General features: G+C 38.1%; 3 protein-coding genes across 3 annotated transcripts; all 3 read right to left on the minus strand.

Moving 5' to 3' along the window:
• Positions 1-3,719: 3,719 nt before the first annotated feature.
• foxg1c (forkhead box G1c) lies at positions 3,720-5,067 on the minus strand. Its single transcript, XM_084716372.1, has one exon. It carries the CDS (start codon positions 4,959-4,961, stop codon positions 3,741-3,743), a length of 1,221 nt encoding a protein of 406 aa, XP_084572498.1. The 5' UTR covers positions 4,962-5,067; the 3' UTR covers positions 3,720-3,740.
• A 7,949-nt stretch (positions 5,068-13,016) lies between these two features.
• On the minus strand, positions 13,017-16,029 carry pglyrp5 (peptidoglycan recognition protein 5). The gene is made up of 4 exons (XM_084717188.1): positions 15,139-16,029; positions 14,831-15,026; positions 14,529-14,647; positions 13,017-13,635 (listed from the first exon to the last, which is right to left on the minus strand). The coding sequence occupies exons 1-4, from the start codon at positions 15,149-15,151 to the stop codon at positions 13,466-13,468; spliced, it is 498 nt and encodes a 165-aa protein (XP_084573314.1). The 5' UTR covers positions 15,152-16,029; the 3' UTR covers positions 13,017-13,465.
• A 223-nt stretch (positions 16,030-16,252) lies between these two features.
• On the minus strand, positions 16,253-20,822 carry polr2i (RNA polymerase II subunit I). Its single transcript, XM_084717189.1, has 6 exons — positions 20,637-20,822; positions 19,888-19,942; positions 18,275-18,348; positions 17,916-17,990; positions 16,759-16,810; positions 16,253-16,591 (listed from the first exon to the last, which is right to left on the minus strand). The coding sequence occupies exons 1-6, from the start codon at positions 20,696-20,698 to the stop codon at positions 16,529-16,531; spliced, it is 381 nt and encodes a 126-aa protein (XP_084573315.1). The 5' UTR covers positions 20,699-20,822; the 3' UTR covers positions 16,253-16,528.
• Between the last annotated feature and the right edge of the window lie 457 nt (positions 20,823-21,279).

Raw genomic sequence — 21,279 nt, forward strand, 5'->3', positions numbered from 1 at the left:
TGGAGCAGTGGGCCTGTAAGATGAGCTCAGTGGCATTAGCCTTACATGTGATGGGACTGCAGTAATCTGAAAACACTTCTGCAGTTGCCCAATCAAGACAGCAGACATGAACCTGCAGCCATAAAATCAGATGGACAAGAAGAAAATATTCTGAAACAGTTGAATAATATGTAAACCACATTTTAATCTCACTTTATTAACATGATTATGATCAAAGAATGGCTTTCTTTAGGGACTGTGCAAATATTATTGGGTTGGGGAGATTGACTGAAACTTACATTTTGCTTTATTTTATTTTATTTTATTTTACCCTCTCCAGGGACAGTGGCACCGTGTGATGCTGAACTTATATTTCAGGTGCACTTTCACAATTGTTTTGTTCTGATTTTGCTTATGATGCAAAATAGTGACGATGGGGGCTGCTGTAGTCAGGCGCTCTGTGGAGAGATGACTATTCAGTTACAAATAACTACGAAGATCAAATAACTATGACTAGTCAAATCAAGTCAAGTAACATGAAATTTTTATTTATATAGCCCAATATCACAAATTATTGCTTGGAGCAACAGCAGGTGGAGTCTGGATGATTGGGGAGAATTATAGAATGAAACAAAGTTTGGAAAATAAACAAGAGTCTGCTGATACTCATGCTGACTATAATTTCACTAAAATTCAACTTGAATTCTTGAATTTATCAGTTGTCTCTCCAATTATTGTGAACAATTGATAATAATTGTTGCTGTGGTGGTGGTGAGTTGGGGTGAAGTAGTGCTTGGCAATACATTCACATTGCTGCTGATAATTTATCAAAGATATAATTGTGTTAATATTTAATTAAAGCCCCAATAGTCCTCCATATTATTGCAAAACTGATATCAGGGTGTTCGGTCAGAAATATTGTGATATGTAATTTTGTCCATATCACCCAGCCCTACTATAAGATCACTATATGTTTGACCCTTTTCTCTTACTCGTTTCTCAAGTTTAAAAAATACATAATTATAATTATTAAAAACAGAAGTGAAAGTTCAGTGCTTTGATGTAATTTAGGACAGTAACGTGTATTGTTGAACTGTAATCTTGCTACACTACATCTTTGTAACAAGTGTTTGATAACCACATCTGAGGCAACATTACAAAAATGTGTGCATGTATTTGATATATTTTGTGTATTATATGAAATTAAATAATATCAGCCTATATGTCTATCTATATCTATATCTATATCTATATCTATATCTATATCTATACAAAATATACATTTATATATGTTTTGTTTTGTTTTGTTTTTCCTAATATTGGTGCCTGTGTCTTCCCCTGGCAGACAGGAAAGGCATCTTTTTTAGATTATGTGACCTTTTTTAGTTTTAGATTTCTCTCTCTTTCTCTCTCAATCTCTTTCACAATTAATGATTTTTTTTTTAAATAAATCTCTTACAATTTTTGTACCATCCCTTCAGTGATTTAACAGTTTCACTGTATCTTAATTTTGGCTGCAAATATTTAAGAAGTGGGCCAGATGAACACAATTAGGAGTTAGAACCCATTTTAAGAAAAATCATCTTATTATTTCTATGTTACTTACAACTTTCAGCACATGATCAGCACCACACTGTCCTAATCTGTATCTGTGTTAAAGACAAAGTGAAAGCATATGTTCATTTATCTGCATTAGCAGAGTAGGGCTGATTTATAGCCGTGTGGTTATTAGTAGAGCTGTCAAAGGAAGGTGGTTATTTATGAGACTTACAGGAAACAGTATCTTCTTACTGCTGCCTCAAGGTATAAAATTCTTCTTCTTCTTCTTCTTCTTCACCACAGACCTGTTGATTCACAGCTCTGTCCCCCTGCTGCCACCACAATTACTCATGCCAGTAATGAAAATATTATTATCTTCGTATCTATCTGGAGCGTGAGTTTGCCAACAGTGAAGTTACCTGATCCAGCCCAGTCTGCTTTAACCACAGGCGACTGAGAGTGTGACTGGGCCTGGAGAGGTGATGGGCCGGGGTCTTTTGATATAAAGAGTCTTTTGTGTGAAAGAGGCAGCGGTCCAGATAGCTGCTCTAATCTCTATCCTCATACATGTGTGTTTTTTTTAATGTTTTTTAGCGACAGGGAGAGGTGAGGGAAAGTTTAACAGGCAGTGATGTCAGCGCCGGCTGAAACACAAGACAGATCAATAAGATCAGGCTGGAAATGTCATGTCTACCTGTTAAAGTTACATCACAGTCTGAAGCACACTGTTTCAACATGATGCCTCCTTGGGAAATAAAGCTTCGGGTGCACATTTGAACTGCTGATCTTTGGGGGGAAAAGAGGATCACATGTCTAAAAACCTTCACTGTGATTTCTCACATTTAAAGCTAGATGAAACTTCCATATTTTGTTGATTTTAGAGGTTTCTGTGGACAAATGGGTAATGTTTCCATTAATAACCACAAAATAAGGTCAAAAATAAAATGATCTTGATAAAAAATCTCCCACATCCTTTTAACTGGCTAACATGCTACTTATTGTAACTTTAGGAAAATGTAAACACAGGCCTTTTCAACCTGATTTTCAGGTGGATGATTTGGTTTGCTTACAGGAGTCATATAGAGGCATCAGTATAAAGTTGAGACGGTTTCATAACCAGTTAAAAACTACTTGCAGTAGCTTTAAAATCAGAATCAATCCAATCAGTCCATATTCCTTGTTGTCTGGGCTTAAGTGCAGATCATTTACTAGCACAGCCAAATAAGAACAATCAACAACAGTAGGTTTTAATTAGGTGAAGAGAAAGCACAATTAAAAATGCATTATTTATTGTTTAATTACATGTAGGCTAATTAAATAGTCATGTGATATTTTTGGTTGCAACATTGAGGAAAAAGAAGACAATAGGCCTAAATGCAAAGCGAGCAGTTTAATTGTGATTTCACACTTTATTTTTTTACCTACACTGTATAGTTTTCTACATTATAAAACGACTTTATTACATTAAAAAAAAATGAAGCTGGAAGATTTTCTGGCCTGTACTCGCTCACGTTACTGATCACTTCCACCACATTTAAATAGCTTCTTGAAGGTCTTGGTCTGCATGCTTACAAACGAACAACTTGAGACAGAGTGATAATTTCGTTTTTATTTAATTTCATTTTTAAAATTTCGGCATTTTACAGTAGGATAATTTCAGATGATGGCATTAGGCCTAGCACAGTGACATGCGCGCAAACATCAATTTATACTGACAAGTGCATACATAGGTGGAAAATATACAAATTAAGTGGAAAATATTGTTTCTAAAAACAGGAATATAGTTTCAGTTAACTGGTGCAGACCAAGTGGCCATTTATTATTATTTTTAAATCATAATTTTACCCTGTTTGTTTGTTTTACCCTGGTTGTTTTTTTTACATAACCAAATACATATTGAACATTGTTGGAAATGTCGTGTTCCAAACAAATCGTTTGCTTAAATTTGTATACATGTGACACCATTACACGTTTTTTTTATGCGTAATCTTTAAACTAATTTGACACAAATTGCACAATACGTGTTCCGATTAAATAATGCAAGTCAAGTGCAAAACATTTCCGATTTCCGATTTCGGAATGTTTAGTATTAACCTCTTTATAAACTGATGAAATTCCAATTTCCATGTATAGGCTGCTCTTGTAGGATACTCTGGCCTTTTATTGGCCCACTTTGCTCATCTAAATTGCACAGTAATACATTAAAATGTATCCCTGTTACTCTATTTCTCTATGTTCCATGACGAAGAAGGGCTTGAAGAGACTTGAGCGCAGTAATTTGGAAAGTCATTACAGCATCCCCCGAGCTCTGGGTGGCCGCTCTTGGATAAGTATTGTCCCGGAGACGTCTTAGACGTGGTGCACTCCTCTTGGCACGGACTAAACGTTGCGGCACATGGTATCTGGTGAGAGTAAAAGTAGCTGGCTTGTCCGGAGATCATGTTAAAAGAGCACGGGTCCGGCAGCGGCAGCGTGCATGCAGGGATGGACGTGGAGAAGGCAGTGCAGGCCGTGCCTATCTGGTGGCGACGGGACTGCGCGCAGCTGACTCCGATGTAAGACATCTCCTGGTGCGTCTGCACGAACCGGTCGGCTTCTGCAGCACTTGTTGCATTCAGTCGGGAACGCTGTGAAACAAGCGAGGTGGCGTGGTTGGGGAAGCGGGGGTGAGCGCTCAGATACGTCCCTGCGCCGAGGTGGGTGCGCACCGGTGTTTGGAGAGGCAGAAACGGAGGCACCGGCCAGTAAAATGGACCCGCTGTGGCCAGGGTCACGCTGGTTGCAGTGCTGGAGGACATCATACGACCTCCTCCCCTTTTTAGTGCGAGTTTGGCCCTGGAGCCTGCTGCGGCTCTGCGCCGGAGCTTCCCCGATGTGCCACCTATGAAGACGTCTTCGCTGCAGGGGTCCAGCATCCAGTAGTTGCCTTTGCCCGGGTCATCATAGTGGCGCGGCACTTTAACGAAACACTTGTTCAGACTCAGGTTGTGCCTGATTGAATTCTGCCATCCCTGTCTGTTCTGTCGGTAGTACGGAAAGTTGTCCATGATGAACTCATAGATGCCATTAAGTGTGAGCCGTCGCTCCGGGCTCTGGCGGATCGCCATCATGATGAGCGCGTTATAACTGAACGGAGGTTTCTCAGGTTTGACGCTTTCCTCTGCCGTCCCGCTTTTCTTCGATTCTCCCTTATATCCTTCTCGTTTTCCATTTGCTCCCAACAGTTTGTTTTCAACTTTTGTGCACTGTTTGGGGTTCTCGCAGTTTTTTTCATCGTCAAAGTTTCCCTCTTGCCCGGACTTCTCTGATTGCCCGGAGCGCAGTTTGTGGGTCGGAGAAGGAGACTCCTGTTCACCCATCACTCCCTCTCGTCTCCACAACAGGCTGCTGATGCTGAACGAGGACTTGTGGAAAAATCGCTCCGAAGTTTTCAAGTCTTCCATCTTGTAGGTGAAGTTACTCAAAGCTGTGCTCGGAGATCAGAGCAGCGCGCGCCACTGAAGGCACAGAGCGAGGATGCGCTGAGTCGAAGTGGTGTTGAGGAGCCAAAGACGCACCGGCCAGAGTCAGACAACGTGACAACAAATGCGCATGATCACACAGCAGCCCATGACTCGTTACCTACAAAAAGTAGTACATTAGTTTGTTACTGGGTCTAACACTGAACCATTTGCGGACGTAATTTGTACACGTTCAAGTAGGGGAGAATGGGGATGGAAGTAACACTTATGTTAGAAAACCAGTAACTCAGTGGCTGTTCGTGCTAAATCTCTCAAACTTAAATACTCATATTTGTCTACTACAAATACAACTCAATAGGACGTCCTCTACACGCTCTCTCACAGATTATGAGTAAATGTTAAGTACGGAGTTCTTTTGTTGCAAACTACCTACCTACTGCTGGGGGCAGTTTAGCTGAGGACAGATGTAACAATGAGAGCTAATTTGCTCCCAACGACTTGTGCCAAAAATCCTTATTTACTTTAGATCTTTAGCTTTATGTCTGTGTGGATGGTATTCACTTGGAAATTATACAATATTGAAGACATCACCTCGGCACTTTTTGATGATGAAAAAAAGCTATATTTAAATGTTTATATATGCTTTGTAAACCATTAATTAAACAAGTGGAAAGTCTTATAAACATCAGTTGCAACTTTGTGATGGCCAATCAAATGGCATTTATAGATAATAATAATAATGATAATAATGATAATAATAATAATAATAATAATAATAATAATAATAATAATAATAATAAACTTTATTTATATAGCACCTTTCATACAAAGCATGCAACTCAAAGTGCTTCATATAATAGAAACTATGAAGAACAGGAATAAGTTGCAACTTTATCATTAGTCATCCAAATAATTTTATACACTTAGTAACAATATGAAACGAATGATAAAATAACATAATTATAGCATTACTTATAATCAGAACACTTGATTAGCATTTTATTGGTTCTTAACAGTGAAATAACTATTAACTAAAGTTTAAAATTATAAAGTGTTAGGCTACTGTTACAACTAACCCAGTGTTACCACACGCCCTGGTTTCCCCTACTTTTAGAGGACTAGAGCCTCATTTCAGAAAGTAGAATAATTTACCACAAATTAAATAACCGTTTCTCCATAAAATCAAAGCAGTAATAAGAACATAACGTGTCTTATTAGAATGTTTTATTCACGATGGAACAAATAATCCAAAGTAATCTCTATAATATATCAGGATAACCAAACACACCCAAAATCGTGCAAACACACATTTGAACTCGGGATGAAACAAGCGTGCTGTCAATCTGTTTGACTGATCGCTGAACTCTGGGGTTCAATTATAACACTTCCGTGACTCGTGAAACTCAAACCCCTCACACGCGCCTTGCCCTCTGGGCTGGCCTCATCTCTGCCTTCATCTTTTTCTCCATTTCTCTCTGCGCCCATTTGTTCATACCATCATTTGGTAAAATACCGATCAAAAGAGAAGCAGGAGCCGACTGGTCTAGTCGACAATAGGCCGAAACAGTGGACAGATGGATGTTGTCTAAAAATGTGGCAAATATGGGGAGGTGTATTTATATTAATGTTATTGCTATATTTAAAACGTGTCTTATTATCGCGAAAAAAGGAAAAAGTACCAATTTGCAGATTTAATTTTGAAATAAAAGTGCATTACTGAGTGCAGACGGCGACATGGAGGCCGGGAGCCATGGTCCAGGTCCAGCCCTCTTTTTTCCACTATCGTTTCCTGTTAGTGTCCCAGTGGTCGACAGCTTGTGGCTCCGGAGCCTAACGCGGCTCTTTCGCCCCTTTAATTTTCGGAGGGGAATAGAGCATTTAATAGTTGCGGCTCCATACCTACTTTCTTTGTCATTTTTTGGCTAAAAATGGCCGCTTTGATACTCTGCAACATGAATGCTGGAAAACTTACAGTAACTTACTGGCTGGGAAATTGCTGTAAATACATTTCACAGTATGAATACTGTAAATCTAACCACAGTATCAGTGCTCTGTGTTATTACAGTAATACTCAGAGTACGGTAATTGTTATTACAGTAATAAGGCTTTATTTTTTTTATAACAACACGAATTCAGCTACTGTAGAAGACATGACTGTATTAATTTTAATGCTATAAATCAACGCGTTCATAAGGTATTAACGCAGCGCACGTTCTGTTATATCGGCCTGATCAGTACTTTGAATCAGCAGCTGGAAACGAATCGGCCTGCGGTCGCGAAGACGGGAGCTTCTGTCAAACGACAATGTAAACAGGCTTGTCTGTTTAGGAAACGGACTCAGTGCAAAGAAACACAAGTATATGAGGAGGGAGATAAGCGAGTGCTGATGGAACTGCAGCTCCACCTGAAACCAGGTTAAAATCAAAATAAGTCTGACCCACAGTAGAGAGAGAGAGAGAGAGAGAGAGAGAGAGAGAGAGAGAGAGAGAGAGAGAGAGAGAGAGAGAGAGCGTGTGAATATGGACAGATGTATCGACTTGATATATAAATAAAATTTTATGATAATGAATCATAACGTTACTGTACATTTCTATGGTGCGTGACTTTTTTTTAACTCCAAGCCCGATTTGTGCACTTTTAAATACTTAATTACTTCATGCCGATTGATCATTACAGTGAGGGAAGAGAGATGAGCTGCAGAGAGGAGGGAGAGAGAGAGGGGAGAGAGTGTGTGAAGTGGTGACCTTTACATTTAGTACAATCATGAACCCTGATGTTACTGCACAGTTCTGTGGTTTAAACTGTATCTGTCTCTGTGAAGGACAAACCGACAGACACTCATCTTCTGCTGCACTGTTGTTTTTTCATTTTTATGAATGTGTACAAATGGGCTAAACAGAGATTTTCCAGACACAGATACTGTGGCAAAATGCAGATAACTTTTGCATACAGTCAGGCTTGGGTCACTCTTAAAGTTACAATTTATTAGTTACAAATTATTTGAAATAATACAAATTGTATTCACTGTGTTTAGTGAAAAGGGAATAAAAATGATTTTCCTTTATGCAAATCACACCACCATTTATTTATGTGTTCTGTAATGTCTTAAAAGACAAATAACTTTCCTGTCTCACTTATCGCAATTAGTAGACACATAAAGCTGATGATATGTTTTTACTGAACCCCCCACCGAGGCCCACAATGGTCGACAAAAAAGTTTCTATCCCCATTGACAAGCAATGAAACAGAGCTGAACATTATTATTTCAGTTATTGTTATATTAGTAATGATCACAAAGTAGTCTAGATGGCACAATCTGATTTTGAGGTCAAAATCAGTTTGTTTAAGATTCACTCCAGTCCTGGTTGTGAACAACAGATTTTGCAGCATTAGAACTCTCTCTGTCAATATGACACGCAATAAGGAATTTAATATTTCAATTGACTACATTTACCATTGATACTGACTGGATAAACACATGAAAACTGCCAAATCTGCCTTTCAAAGGAAGCAGTGGTTAATCTTCCTAATCTTTTTATTCAAAATGAAAAAAAAATTAAAACTGGAAAACTGTAACATGAGATGCTTTAAAGCATTTTTTACAACCAGAACTTGAAAATTCATGCATTAATTGCTTGCAATTAAAATGTTCACTCAAAGGAGAAATCTGATGTGTTTACTGTGGTAAACCATGATTTGATCATATTTCAGAACAGAGATTCTCTGAATAACTGTTTTGTTTGCCTGTTTCAGATTGATCAGATGTGACCAAACAGCATTTAAGACCAACACAATGTGTATAAACAAACCTTTGTTTAGGCCAGACGACATAGATGGACTGGTTCAAGCAAAGCAGCAGACTGGCTCTTAGTCTGCAATAAGGGAAAACATGGTCAAAATCATTTCCATCAGCTGGCAAAAATACTTTAGAGAGATAAACCCTCCAACCATACCACACTAGTTTAGGTTGGCCTGCTCACTCCGACGCCCGGTTTAAGGGGACACTGGGAACATCAGCAGGCTGACTACTGTGGTTCAGAAGAGGGGAAAGCACAAGGGCTGAATTTCCTAAAGGATTAATTTATTATATTATTAGTGACAGTCCTACAGTCAAACAAACAAAAGCAGTTATCAGTGGCCTACCTCTTCAACATGGGGCGACATACATCATACATCAGTCAGGATCAATCAGGACAAAGCTTCGTGAGAACTAAATATACGAGAAACCTCATTAGATTTAAAATCGCACCATGCAAGCAATGTTTCTCCCCAGAGCTCCCTTACCTGCACACACCAAGCAGTCCTACCACACATCTTCCAGCATTCAGGCAAAGAGACACTGATTGTCCACACTTGTCTTTATAAAGGCAGGAAACTCTCTCTGACCCTACCTACAGAGGGCAGTGCTCTCACCCTGCATGTCAGCCCTCACACAGTTCAAATTAATGCTGAATGTTGTCTGAATGAGTTAGTGATTGTTTATGAGTCATAAAAAATCATTAATAATCTTGCAGAAGATGTAGATATTTATAACAGTTAAACTGATGGCAGGCAGTCACTGAACTCAAACCCCAGAGCGTGTATTTTCAGAGCAGTGGATTTTTATTTTCGGGATAGCAGGTTGAACTTTACATCAGCTGACAGCGGAGGACTCATCCTCACTTGTTAGTGTCAGTTGACCATGTTGTACTCATCCTGCAGTGTTTCACTTTGCTCCTGGACTCTGGGGAGGAGGCAGCAGGGGGAGAAAACTCGCTTCAACCATAGGTGGTATATTAAATAGGATATCAACCCATTCCTACGTGTCAATCCTTTAAAAGTGAAAAAGAATAAAAACTCTGAACTTATTTGTTCATATCAGGAGCGTTGTTGTAACATTAGTGTCAATGAGCTAATTAACTCAAAGTAAAAATGTTTATGACAAGGCTGCTTTATGAAATAAAATGTCTTTTTTTAAAATTTGACAGCTACTACAAACATCCTGAACAAAGCATGAGACACGTGTGACAGGCAGCTCGGTCTGGGACACTGATGAATGCTGCAGCCGTGAGACCAGTTGAGCTGTCAGGTGGCAGCAGATAAATAATATTAGGGATGCACAATATGGATTTCTTTTTTAAGTCGATACACATAACTAATAATTACCTGCTTCTCACGGCCGATATTGATCTCATGTAGGCCAGACAATTAAAACCACTGTATAATAAAATGTAAATAACAACACCACTACTTCTTCCTATTTTTAGTGTAAGGCAGGAAAATCTCATTCTGAAAACGTCCACAATTAATGCACCATCGATTTACAAAACAGATGAACAGCCTTAGAGGTCTAAGGAAAACTATCCTCATTTTTTCACATTTATGTATTTTGGAACTGAACAATAATATAGTATTTTATCAGAGAAAATGAGAAATTCTATGGATTCTCCAGACATTTTCACTCCTGTGTAGTAATGCTGTGATCACCACGCAACGCCAACTAAAATGGAAGCTAATAAGGAGGAAAGTTAAATTATGTTCTGCCTTACAAACCATTTATGAATTTCAGGTTTTGGCAGAGCTTTAGCAACAGGGTTTCACCGATATTGTTTTAAAATGGAAGTCTGAAACAGATCATTTTGTACTCAAGCTGCTGATTGACAACATATTTTACACAAAGTTGAATATCATTAAACTTTTTTTTTTTTTCAGAAAACTATTCAGCTCTGGAATTAATGAAATTTTGTACACTTTGCCAAGTCATAGAGTTGACCAGATTAGACCCTTTCGTGGGCTGGTTCTGGCCTGCGGGACATGTGACTCATCTGCTGTATACCGTATGAATCTCTGCAGATTCTCTTTGGGTCATTCTGCTTTGTGGTAATCTAAACAAAATAATTTGTTTGGAAATATCATTATATAAAGCGACAGTTCACTTCAAAATCAAAACTTCATATTTCTTTATACCACAACAAAAATAGTTCCTAGATGAACACAACAGGGTCTGTGGATTATCTTGAGTAACTGTGTCATGATTTCTGGTGAGATATATTGGGTTTTGAGTTTTTCAAATGTATTACTTTGGCACCGTTGACATCATGCTCAGCCGGCTGCTGGAAGCAATGTGACCTCTTTTGAGCTGTTTGTCTGTCCAGCAGGATACCTGAAAAAATTCAAATAAGTGTGTGTGACGACCTTGAAACCCATGCTGTCACATGCAGAACTTTATCCAGCCTGCTGTCTTAACGTGCCTCATTCACGTCTGATGGGATGAATCACTGTCTGTCTTCGTAAGTGCGGGGGAAAAAAACTGTTTCTCTATCCCTTCCTTTCACCCACACAGACACATACTCACCTTAATCATGAATCCCCTTTACCAACATTCCTCTAAGCCATAACTAATAGTAGTAACACTGTTAATAGAAGCATTAATTTGAAGTTGGCTGCTGTTTTAAGATGTCAATTATTTTACAACCTCAAAAGAATAGCTCAAAACTAGCTTTTCATTTATTTGATCATACATTATTTGCTACTAGGAAAGGACAGTGGCTACAGGCAGGGGCTGAAAAGGGAAATTTCTGTGTAGAACTGCAACCATTAGTCTATTAAAATAAAATTAGCTGCCAACTATTTTGATAATTGATTTATTGTTTCTTTAATTCTACAAGCGAAAATGTCAAACATTAGTTGGTTCCAGTTTCCTAGGGCCAAGGTAGCATATTTTAGAGGTCCCTTTTGTTGGAAAAATGATATAGATTAGTAGCATCTCAGAGGAAATTAGTCCATTTATTCTAAAATAAAGCTTAAAGTCAAATAAAACTCAAAATGAAATAATCCTTGAGCTATCAAAAAACAGATTAGTAGTCAGGTTGGGTGGGGTGATCTATGTTCGGTAATGTTAAAACAAATGATTGGTCATTACAGCAGATGTTTGTTTTCATGGCAGCTGTACTGATGTGAAATAGCAGGATAAACACAGGAGTTACCAATGATACTGATTTAGCTCTTTTAGTTGGCCAACATGCACAATAGCAGCTGACTCTGTTTGATGTAAATGGAACACGCTTTTATTATTATGCTGCACCAGCTGCAATTGTTGAGGCTTCTTTACCGTGGCTGCACCACTTCTCATGTCACACATCAGGTATGACGACCCAAACTACACATGTAATCTGGTACCATTGTACCTCCTCTTACTCAGTGTGATAGATGCCTCCCTTCATAATCCCTGCGCTGCACAAGTGAGCACTTGTTGGGAATGTTTCAGGCACTGCAGAAAGCACCCATTGTTGTCTCAACATTTGTAATCCCCCTTGGATCTTTTTCTCTGTTCAGTATTTGATTTCATGTCTTGTGTTGTTTACAGTGATTTTGCAGTGGCACCCTGAGGACATCTGCATAAGAACACAGCCCTTGCTAAAACAATTTAGGCTTATATATAGTTGACTTGAAATGGTGTTGATTAGATTTACTGCATAGAATTCAAATTCTTAGATTAAATTTTAAAGAAACATGGTCAGAACATTAGCAGACTTCTCAGCATGCACTGTTTGTGAGTTAAAATTTTCCTAAGAACCTTCTTTTTTATACTTCGAAAAAAACATATATGATGAAATTTTGCTGTGGGTCTCTTCAAGATATGTCACAGTTGCTTTTGACACAATAATAAAAGCACTGTGAACAATGACGAAGGTTAGTATTGAATTCGGTTACTACACTCATAAACTTAATTTTTTAATAAATTTAAGCTTCTCGTCTGAAATAACAAGTTTTCTCAAGTACAACAGACTTAACATCAAGTTTATTTAACTAGAAAACTTGTTTTGAATTGCCTCAACTTGTCAAATTCAGTCAGCTTAAAATGTTAAGGCAGCCTGGACACTAACTTTTTGGGGTTAAAACAAATAGGTAATTTTTTTACAGTATACTTATTTATTGGCTGCATTAATTCTGTTTGATAGGGGCTACATGGTAGTGAAACCTGTCCTCTGAGGGGGAGGATAAGCAAGAAGAGATTCCTCACATATATACATAAAATAAATGAAATAGTCATAATACTGCTGTTAAATGGTATTTATTTCCAATAGACATGTAGCATAACATTACAACCCGTAAAATCCAGGTAACTGTTTACATTTCACCAGAGTCCATTAATAACAATACCATGCAAATTATTCAAGTACAGCCCCCTATATTAATATTGCACTTATTTAATTAAAAAGCAGCATGACAAATAAAGAATGTATCAAATTAAAAAGAGCTACCATAACAGTCTGTCAGCATATGAGTTAAAGTGGAGTGATTTTTGAGTTTCTTAACTAAGCATTTTGGACAGCAGGAGCCCATTGGTTTCATCCAGTATGATGGCTCCCTCTGCTGTATGAAAAACATCTGACATGCTGGGAAACCCTTCCTTGGATAAGAAGAGACCATTGATAAAAGCAAAAGCAATTAAAATGGGAATTAATTTTCCATTAAAACCAGCTTAGTGAGATGAGTTTTACGTGCTAACCCCTCAGCTGCGGCAGTGCAGCGTAAAGCTTTCCTCCTGGACATTCAGTTTGTCCCAGATCTCTGTGCCCCAACAGCTGAAAGTCCTTCTGTAAAAAGCCCTCAGAAACACCAGACTGCAGCAGTTGCTTGACCGACGATATCGCCTCTGCACTTGGTGTGTCATCTGAAATAAAAAGAGGAAACAATATCACTACATGCTAAATTTTATCTTGACTCATAAAACCATTCATGGGACCTGGAGCTTTTTGTGCTTTTTCCTGTGTATTGAGCGCAGTGGTGGAGAGTGGAAAGTAACTAAATACATTTACAAAAGCAGTGTCCAAATGCAAGGTACTTGCAATTTACTTAAGTGTTTCCATTTTATGCAACTTTATACTTCTACTCCACTACATCTCAGAGAGAAATAGCGTATTTTTTAATCCACCTTTTTTCTGACATCTATAGTTACTTTTCAGATTACAATTTTATACACCCTTACTGTCCACTGAAAAAAAATGTATTTCCAAATCTTATGATTTTGAATTCCTGATAAACTTAAAGATGAAGTGTTCCTTTATGGGCTGAGAAAAATCTCCTGCTTATTATGGTGAATAAATTCTTTAAAAAAAACTCTTGGATCAGCTGGAAAATCTAATATCACAAAACTGAACACAGGCTGTTTTTCTGAAAAGTTACATTTGTAGGGATACATGGTTCTCACAGGACAGCAACACCACATATTACAGAATATGACGTACTGTTGTAAATTTAACTACCCCAGCAGTATATAAAGCAGTTAAAGTTAGCTCAACCATAAACATCTGCAGCAATAAAATGCAAATTAATGAAGCAGTAATATTAATTACGATTTACATTTTACTACACAGTTACTTTTACTTTTGATACTTTTCATGCATTTTGCTTCACGGAAGGTTTAAAATGTGGGACTTTTAATTGTAAAAAAGAGTATCTTCAATGTTGCATTAGCACTTTTACTTAAGTAAAGGACCTGAATTATTCTTTCATGACTGTGCTGTTATTGCTGTCAGAATGCAAAAAGTACACAAATTATCTTACTGTTGAAATTGCCCATGAATGCAATCCCCAGTGAGTCATGATTGTTGCCTTTGGCATGTGCTCCTACCACACCCCAGCCACGGCCTTCAAACACTGTGCCATCCTCTCCGACAAGAAAACTGAAATATACAGAAAGTATAGTTGAGGATCCTACAGCAGTGAAAACCAGCAGAAAGTCATAAAACAGAATACATGTTAAATATACAACATGTTCAAGTTGCACATACAGTACTGCACAGACACAATTCAAAAACTACATTTCCTTGGATTGTTTGAGCAGTGAAGGCAATAATGCTACTCACTTATATCCAATGTCGTCAAACTTTTTTTCTGTCATGTGGCCTCTCTGAATGCTGACAAGGCGCTTCTCACATTCTTCCCGGCCTGAGCACTTTGGGAGGGCAGTGTGGTGGATGACAACTCTCTTGGCAGAGCCTGTCAAAGCCTCCTTTTTTCGAGGGGCAGCCGCTCCCCACTCTGCCCTCGAAACAATGTTCACTGAAAAGCAATTTAAAGACAGTCAAAAGCATATTCAAAATGAAAAGGTTGGCTTATGTTATAATTATAAATACATCATTTTTTAATATCATTAGGCTTTTTGCCGTCGTACCTTTTTGGTCCATACCTCCGTACACAGTTGCCTTTGGTTTCGTCGACTGATCTGCAGCAGACTGTGCAGCTGCATTATCAAGCAGCCTGTTTGAGGAGGTGTGGTCATGGGAAGTACACCTTCTTTGTTCTCTGTTGTTTCACGTGGATACATGTCATTAATGAGCAGGCAAGCTACATTCCCACTGGTCATTCTTAGTTCAGAAATAGCCTACAGTTGCCCAATAAGTTGCTTGGAATATACATGTGTCGAGAAGGAGGAAGGTAAATCAACACAGTCAATATTCCTCGGTGACACAAAGGCTGTTTACTTCCCTCTGATCAGGCATGACTGCTTCAAAATGAAGTTCAGGAGTTTTTAGAGACAATCAGCAGTATCTGTTTTGCAATGCCAGCCATTCACAATCTTAAAAATGCCACAGCCTAACTTGAAATCTGAAAATCTTCTGTGGCCAACGCAGACCTTTGACCACAACTCTGATCGACAGAAGACTAATCACACCAATGACGACATACGAAACATTCCGATATAAATGGAAAAAGCCAGTGTAACACCTGTTTAACTGGGTCAGATAAATGAAGAACATACACTTTCAGTGCCTGGGCTTTGTCTTATTAGTTCTGATAACTTTTTTCAAAATTAATCAAATACTTTATAGCAATTTCAAATAGATACAATTGAAACTGCGGCCCATGCTTTGGGAATGACTATTGTATGCTTTTACCATAGGAGGAAACAATAAGTGGTATTACGTGGATATGAGTAAGAAGTCTAATAAGGCCAATTAAGAGTTTACGCTGCCAAAAGCATGGCTGTGACCACTGCTGTGAATAATTACAGACTTTGTTACATGTTTACGTGATTCATTACATACTATCAAGAACTTTCATATTGTGTTGATTTTGGAAGGTAACTTTGCCTGTGAAAATGTGCACACAGACTTCAAGTCTGCAAACTGTAAATTGTTTCATCTGATTTCAAGGAGAAACTTTATAGAGACTAGAGTTGCAATCAATCATTTATTCTCGCTGATGGTCTTCTTTGCTTTTGTGGGTCATACAGAGGTAATAACCAGTTAATAACACATTGAAGTACGTTGAAATACTCAGAGACATTTGGAACAACCACTTCTTTTAATCTAACAAAACACATTTGAAAATGACAACTGTTATAAAACTATTAATACATTATATTCACAAGATGATGTCTGACAAACTGAGCCATCATACAAAGATAACTTTATGGTCTGCAAACATCAGCAGCGCTGCTGTTTAACAACAAGCTGTACAGTAAGAATAAAAAAGAAGTCTATTTGAGCTGCAGCCAGGAATATTGTTTTATGAGCAGCAATGCTGTAGATGCAAATGTTACACCCTCTTTACCAGTGGCTTTACTCTGTCCATCTGTGTCCACAGTGAGGGGCCGTGCAGACATAATAAAGTCTCATGGCATCCTGTCAGGACAAACAGAGCATATGTTTCAGATATTAGACACTCTGTTTAATTACTGGGTCAATAATGTCATACTGCCGACCACAAAAAGCTGGTAAACATGTTGATAGGCAAACTATATAAAGACTTAAGGTTATACACCATGTACTGTATTAACAAAGATCATTACCTCAGCCTTCATACTGTGGGACTGGAAAAACACTGCCTCCTTGTGACCACATCTGGGAAGAAACACAGCACAGTGTTAAAAACTTAAAAATACAAAAGCTCAATGTCATAATGTTTCAGTAATTTAACAATATAAGTCCAAAAGGAAGGCAGTGTGCTCTGAGGGTACATATGCTGGTACTCTTGCAAGAAAAAAGACAGGCTTCAAATCTTAAAAAGAAAAAAAGAAAGAAAAAAAGCAATGAATAAGTAATGCATACCCCATAGAGAAGCTGTGGTGGCAACAAATTAACAGTAATTCTGAGTTTAATCCTGCTTTGCAATATGAGGGTTTTTTTGTTTAATGTACTAAACTGTTCGCTCTATACACCCATGACAGCTGCTGATGGCATGTAGAGAACTCTGTTGTGAAGTGTGCAGATGTCACCACCATCATCGGCCAGATTTCAAACAACGATGAGAAATAAACAGTCTTGCAGAATGGTGCACAGAAAACAACCTACTGCTGGATGTCAGCAAAACCAAGTAGCTGATAGTTGAATTTCACACCCCTGTCTACATCAGTGGAGCTGAGGTGGAGCAGATTAATAGTTTCAGGTTCCTGGGAATCAGTATCACAGGGAACCTGTCATGGACATCACACATGTCCACCCTGGTAAAGAAAACTCGGGAACAACTGTAATTCTGTTCCCGTATCACCAGACTGAAGAGCAGCCTCCTCCCTCAGGCATTAATGCACTTTCATCACTCCACCATGCAAAATTGTTTGTTTTATTTTTACTTCTACGCCTAATTTATTAACCCAATTTACTGTATATAATAATTGTATATAATATTTGATTTTGTGAGTAGCAAAAAGGGAACTAGAACTTAATCTTGATATATTACTTTAGGCGACTGATTGTTAATACATCAGACATGACATATGATGAGCATATACAGGGATATGGGATATACTGTGAATTAAGAACTTAGAGTCAACTTTCTGTCTCCTTGTCAAAAATGACCTAATGCAGATGGCAAGTCTGCCTAAACTGCTTTCTGTGCTCGATGTTTAAAAATGACAAACCCAACAAACAACACAAGTCATTACCCTTAAAAAAGATGAGCAGTGTCCAGAGGGAATGAGTGAGGTCAACTTATTATGGTAAATCTTACTTTGGACAGGGGTGGTCCTCTGTCCTTGGTAGTGTTGGATCCTGAGATACGTCAGCGATGATTTGTGTCAACTCACTGGGGAAAGGCAGAAGCAAGATCGTGGATAACTTGTTTTATCTGTTTTTTATGTTTTAGAATTGAGCAGCCTGCACCACATTACATTTTTTTGCTTTATTTGTAGTCACTCAGTATTTCTTTGCACCATTATTTAATTGTTTTTTTGCAGTCCAAATGTGCACTGTTGAAATCACAAGATTTTCGGGGAGTGTTAGTAGTAAAAACAGCAGTGATATATCAGTCCATTTCAAGGGAATCAAGATCTTTGTCATTTCTGTGGCACTGTGGTTTCTTTTACTTACTCAACCTCGTGGGTGATCTTGTTGACATAGATGCAGCTGTTGTCTGCCTCTTGTTGGTAGTCACAGTTCCTGCACTGTGCACAGGGAATATGGCAAATTATTAGGCATATGACAGACATTTATAAACACTGTCATCCTGTGTCACGTCAATCTAGACTTTTATTTTTATTATCTCTGGAAAAGTTCACAACATAATTAACAACATATCATAGGACAGAGGTTTTACCATTTTTAAATACCACAGCAATGTAACCATCAGCATGTTTGGAGTGATCCCGGTTTTGTCATCATTTAGACTTATTGTGGTACACACACTTTAATGGAATTTGAATGTCACTTTATGATCCCAGCACTCTCTTTAAAAACCAGGCTCGGCCTCCTTGGTTTTACTCCTCAGATAAACTACACACATATGACTGATCCAATATGGACCATGATGTCCTAAGGTTACCCTGGAGTTCCTTTCAACCACTGCATTACAGACAGTCCCAGACAAGCAACACAAAAGTAGATTTGTGCTTTATCTTAAGTGTTTTCATTTTTATCTTTCTGGTTTGTTTGACAAATGTTCATTTGGTTAAAAGTCTTACTTTTGTTAAAGGGAAACACATAGCCACTTCCCTGAGATTTTTGGCACTGTTTCCTATGCAGTGGATGAGCAGTGGTGGAGGAAATACTCAGACCTTTAACTTAAAGTGTGGTAAGTGATTCTGGAGAAAAATAGTTGATTGTTGAGTGTCATTCCCAGGCCATCAAACACTGACATTTTCATGAAGGACACTCAAAAATCAACTATCTTACGGACCTGTGATTGGCTCCTGTTACGGGCTAGATTTTTGAAAGCCTGAAAACAGAGTCAAGAGGAAGAGCAGAGGTCTGTCTAGTTTTCTCTCAGATTACTTGACTTACATTATGCTTACAGGTTTTTTTTACCAACATTTTCCCCAGTGACACCAAAAAATGACTGCTGCTTTACGTAAAGTAGCAATACCACACTGTTAGAAATGCTCTGTTAGAAGAAAAAGTCCTGCATTCACAACAGTACAATACAAAAGTATTAGCATCAAAATACACATACAGAGCAAAAAGTAAAAGTGCAGAATGGCCCATTTCAGAAAAATACATATTATACAATTGAATTATAATTATTTTAATCTTGCAGCAGGTAAAGGTGGGCCTCACTTTAATAACTTGGGTAGCTTAATGCATTAAAGTCCATCATAACTTATGGACTAATCTTTATTTTATGATTATCTGAATCTGCAAAGTAACTAGTAACTTAAATTGTCCAATAATAGTAATAGTAGTGAAATAAAAAGTACAATATTTGAGTCCAAAATATTGCAGAGTAGAAGTAGCTGAAAACGGAAATACTCAAGTGAAGTACGAGTAGTCTACCTCAAAAGTGTTCTGAAGTAATACTACTTCAATAAATATACTTAGTTATATTCCACTATTGTGGATGACACAGAAAAAAGGGACAATTAGGAACTGATTGAAGATATTTAAAAACTATGGCAAGAGTTTGATGAACTCATAATGTTACTACAGGGTCGTTTTATCTATAAACTCTATAGCTATTCTGTATTATATCGTTTCAACCATAAACTTACCGCATACAACAGGATACGGTTCTCCTTGTCTTCTTTAGGATATAACATGTTGTTGCTGGAAAACAAAGTCAGCATGCTTAGTTGATTTCTAAAATACGACTTTGCGTAGTTTTTCTTAAAACAACGGACCTCTTGCAAGAACCACCCGTATGAACAGATTCGCTCTTAAGTGGGATGTACAAATGATTTAACTTGTCGCATTGTCGTCTTTTTTTTTCTTTCTCTGAAGTCATTTTCATATCGAGACCTTTCCTCTTTATTTCAGTGACCGTCCGACCCTCTAGTAACACAGCATTAACACCACTCGCTTTTCCCGTTTCTTTGCTTTAGCAGGTCTTTTAATTTCACTACTGACACTGTTAAAATTACACATTTACCTTAATGAATCTCTGACATCAAACTCAAAACTCGAACAAGAATCAATATTTTCTCCTGACATATGGGGCAGGAAACGCAAGCGCATATGGCATTATTGTGGCGTTAATTATGCTAATTTACAAGACTCATGCCCGTGCATGAGACAGTTACTTACACAGTTATCTGAAGTTACGATCATGTGTTGAGTCTAACGTAACGTGTTCGCACAAGCCCACTGTACTAACACAAGTAAGAGAACTTTAAGACAAGAATAGGAAAATGTTCCGCAAGAGGCCCATTATTAGGTAAGTTACACGTAACGTAAGCTATATGCTAGCTAGCAAGCTAATGTTAGGCTAACTTGTCTGATCTCTCTGAGGCCACAAACTCACCATTCTTGACAAAACCGTATCCCAACAAATCCTGGCTCGTATGTTCCGGTGTCTAAATCCATTGGAAAAACTGCTGGTTGAAGATAAATCTGACAAATAATAATGAGTGTGAAGACTGAACTCTTCTACCGCCGCTATCTCTTCCACTTGTTTGAAAATAGACGCTTTGCGCATGCGTGTACTCGTCGACGTGTGATTATTTCTGACACAGCGCCCTCTAGCTGTGGGATGACAGTCCTATGACCGGTTATGTCTGTACGGTTTCGTGCAGCATTTACTGATGCTGGATGGAACTGAACTAACAGATATCGACTGTATCAATAAGCATATTTGCCGAGCATTTCAAAGAAAGACTTAGACTGTACAAACAGGTTTTTCTGAAGGTCTCACATTGAGAACATTAACTGGAGAGGGGCTTGGCTAAGGAAGTACACTTTAAAATCTTACATAAAATTCAGCTACAGTGCTAACTGTTTTATTGCTAAGTTTACAGACAAAATGTTTCCTATACCTTTTGTACCTAATTGTGAACTATCCCATACATTTTGCACTGGAAACTCACTTTTATTTCAATTCCACTGACCTTTTCTGTCAGATTAGTGGAAAAACAGCAATAAACTTATGAAATATTATGAAATGTTTT

The sequence above is a fragment of the Lutjanus erythropterus genome, chromosome 4 (genome assembly GCF_056507025.1).
Source record: "Lutjanus erythropterus isolate fLutEry1 chromosome 4, fLutEry1.hap2, whole genome shotgun sequence".
Taxonomy (NCBI): domain Eukaryota; kingdom Metazoa; phylum Chordata; class Actinopteri; order Lutjaniformes; family Lutjanidae; genus Lutjanus; species Lutjanus erythropterus.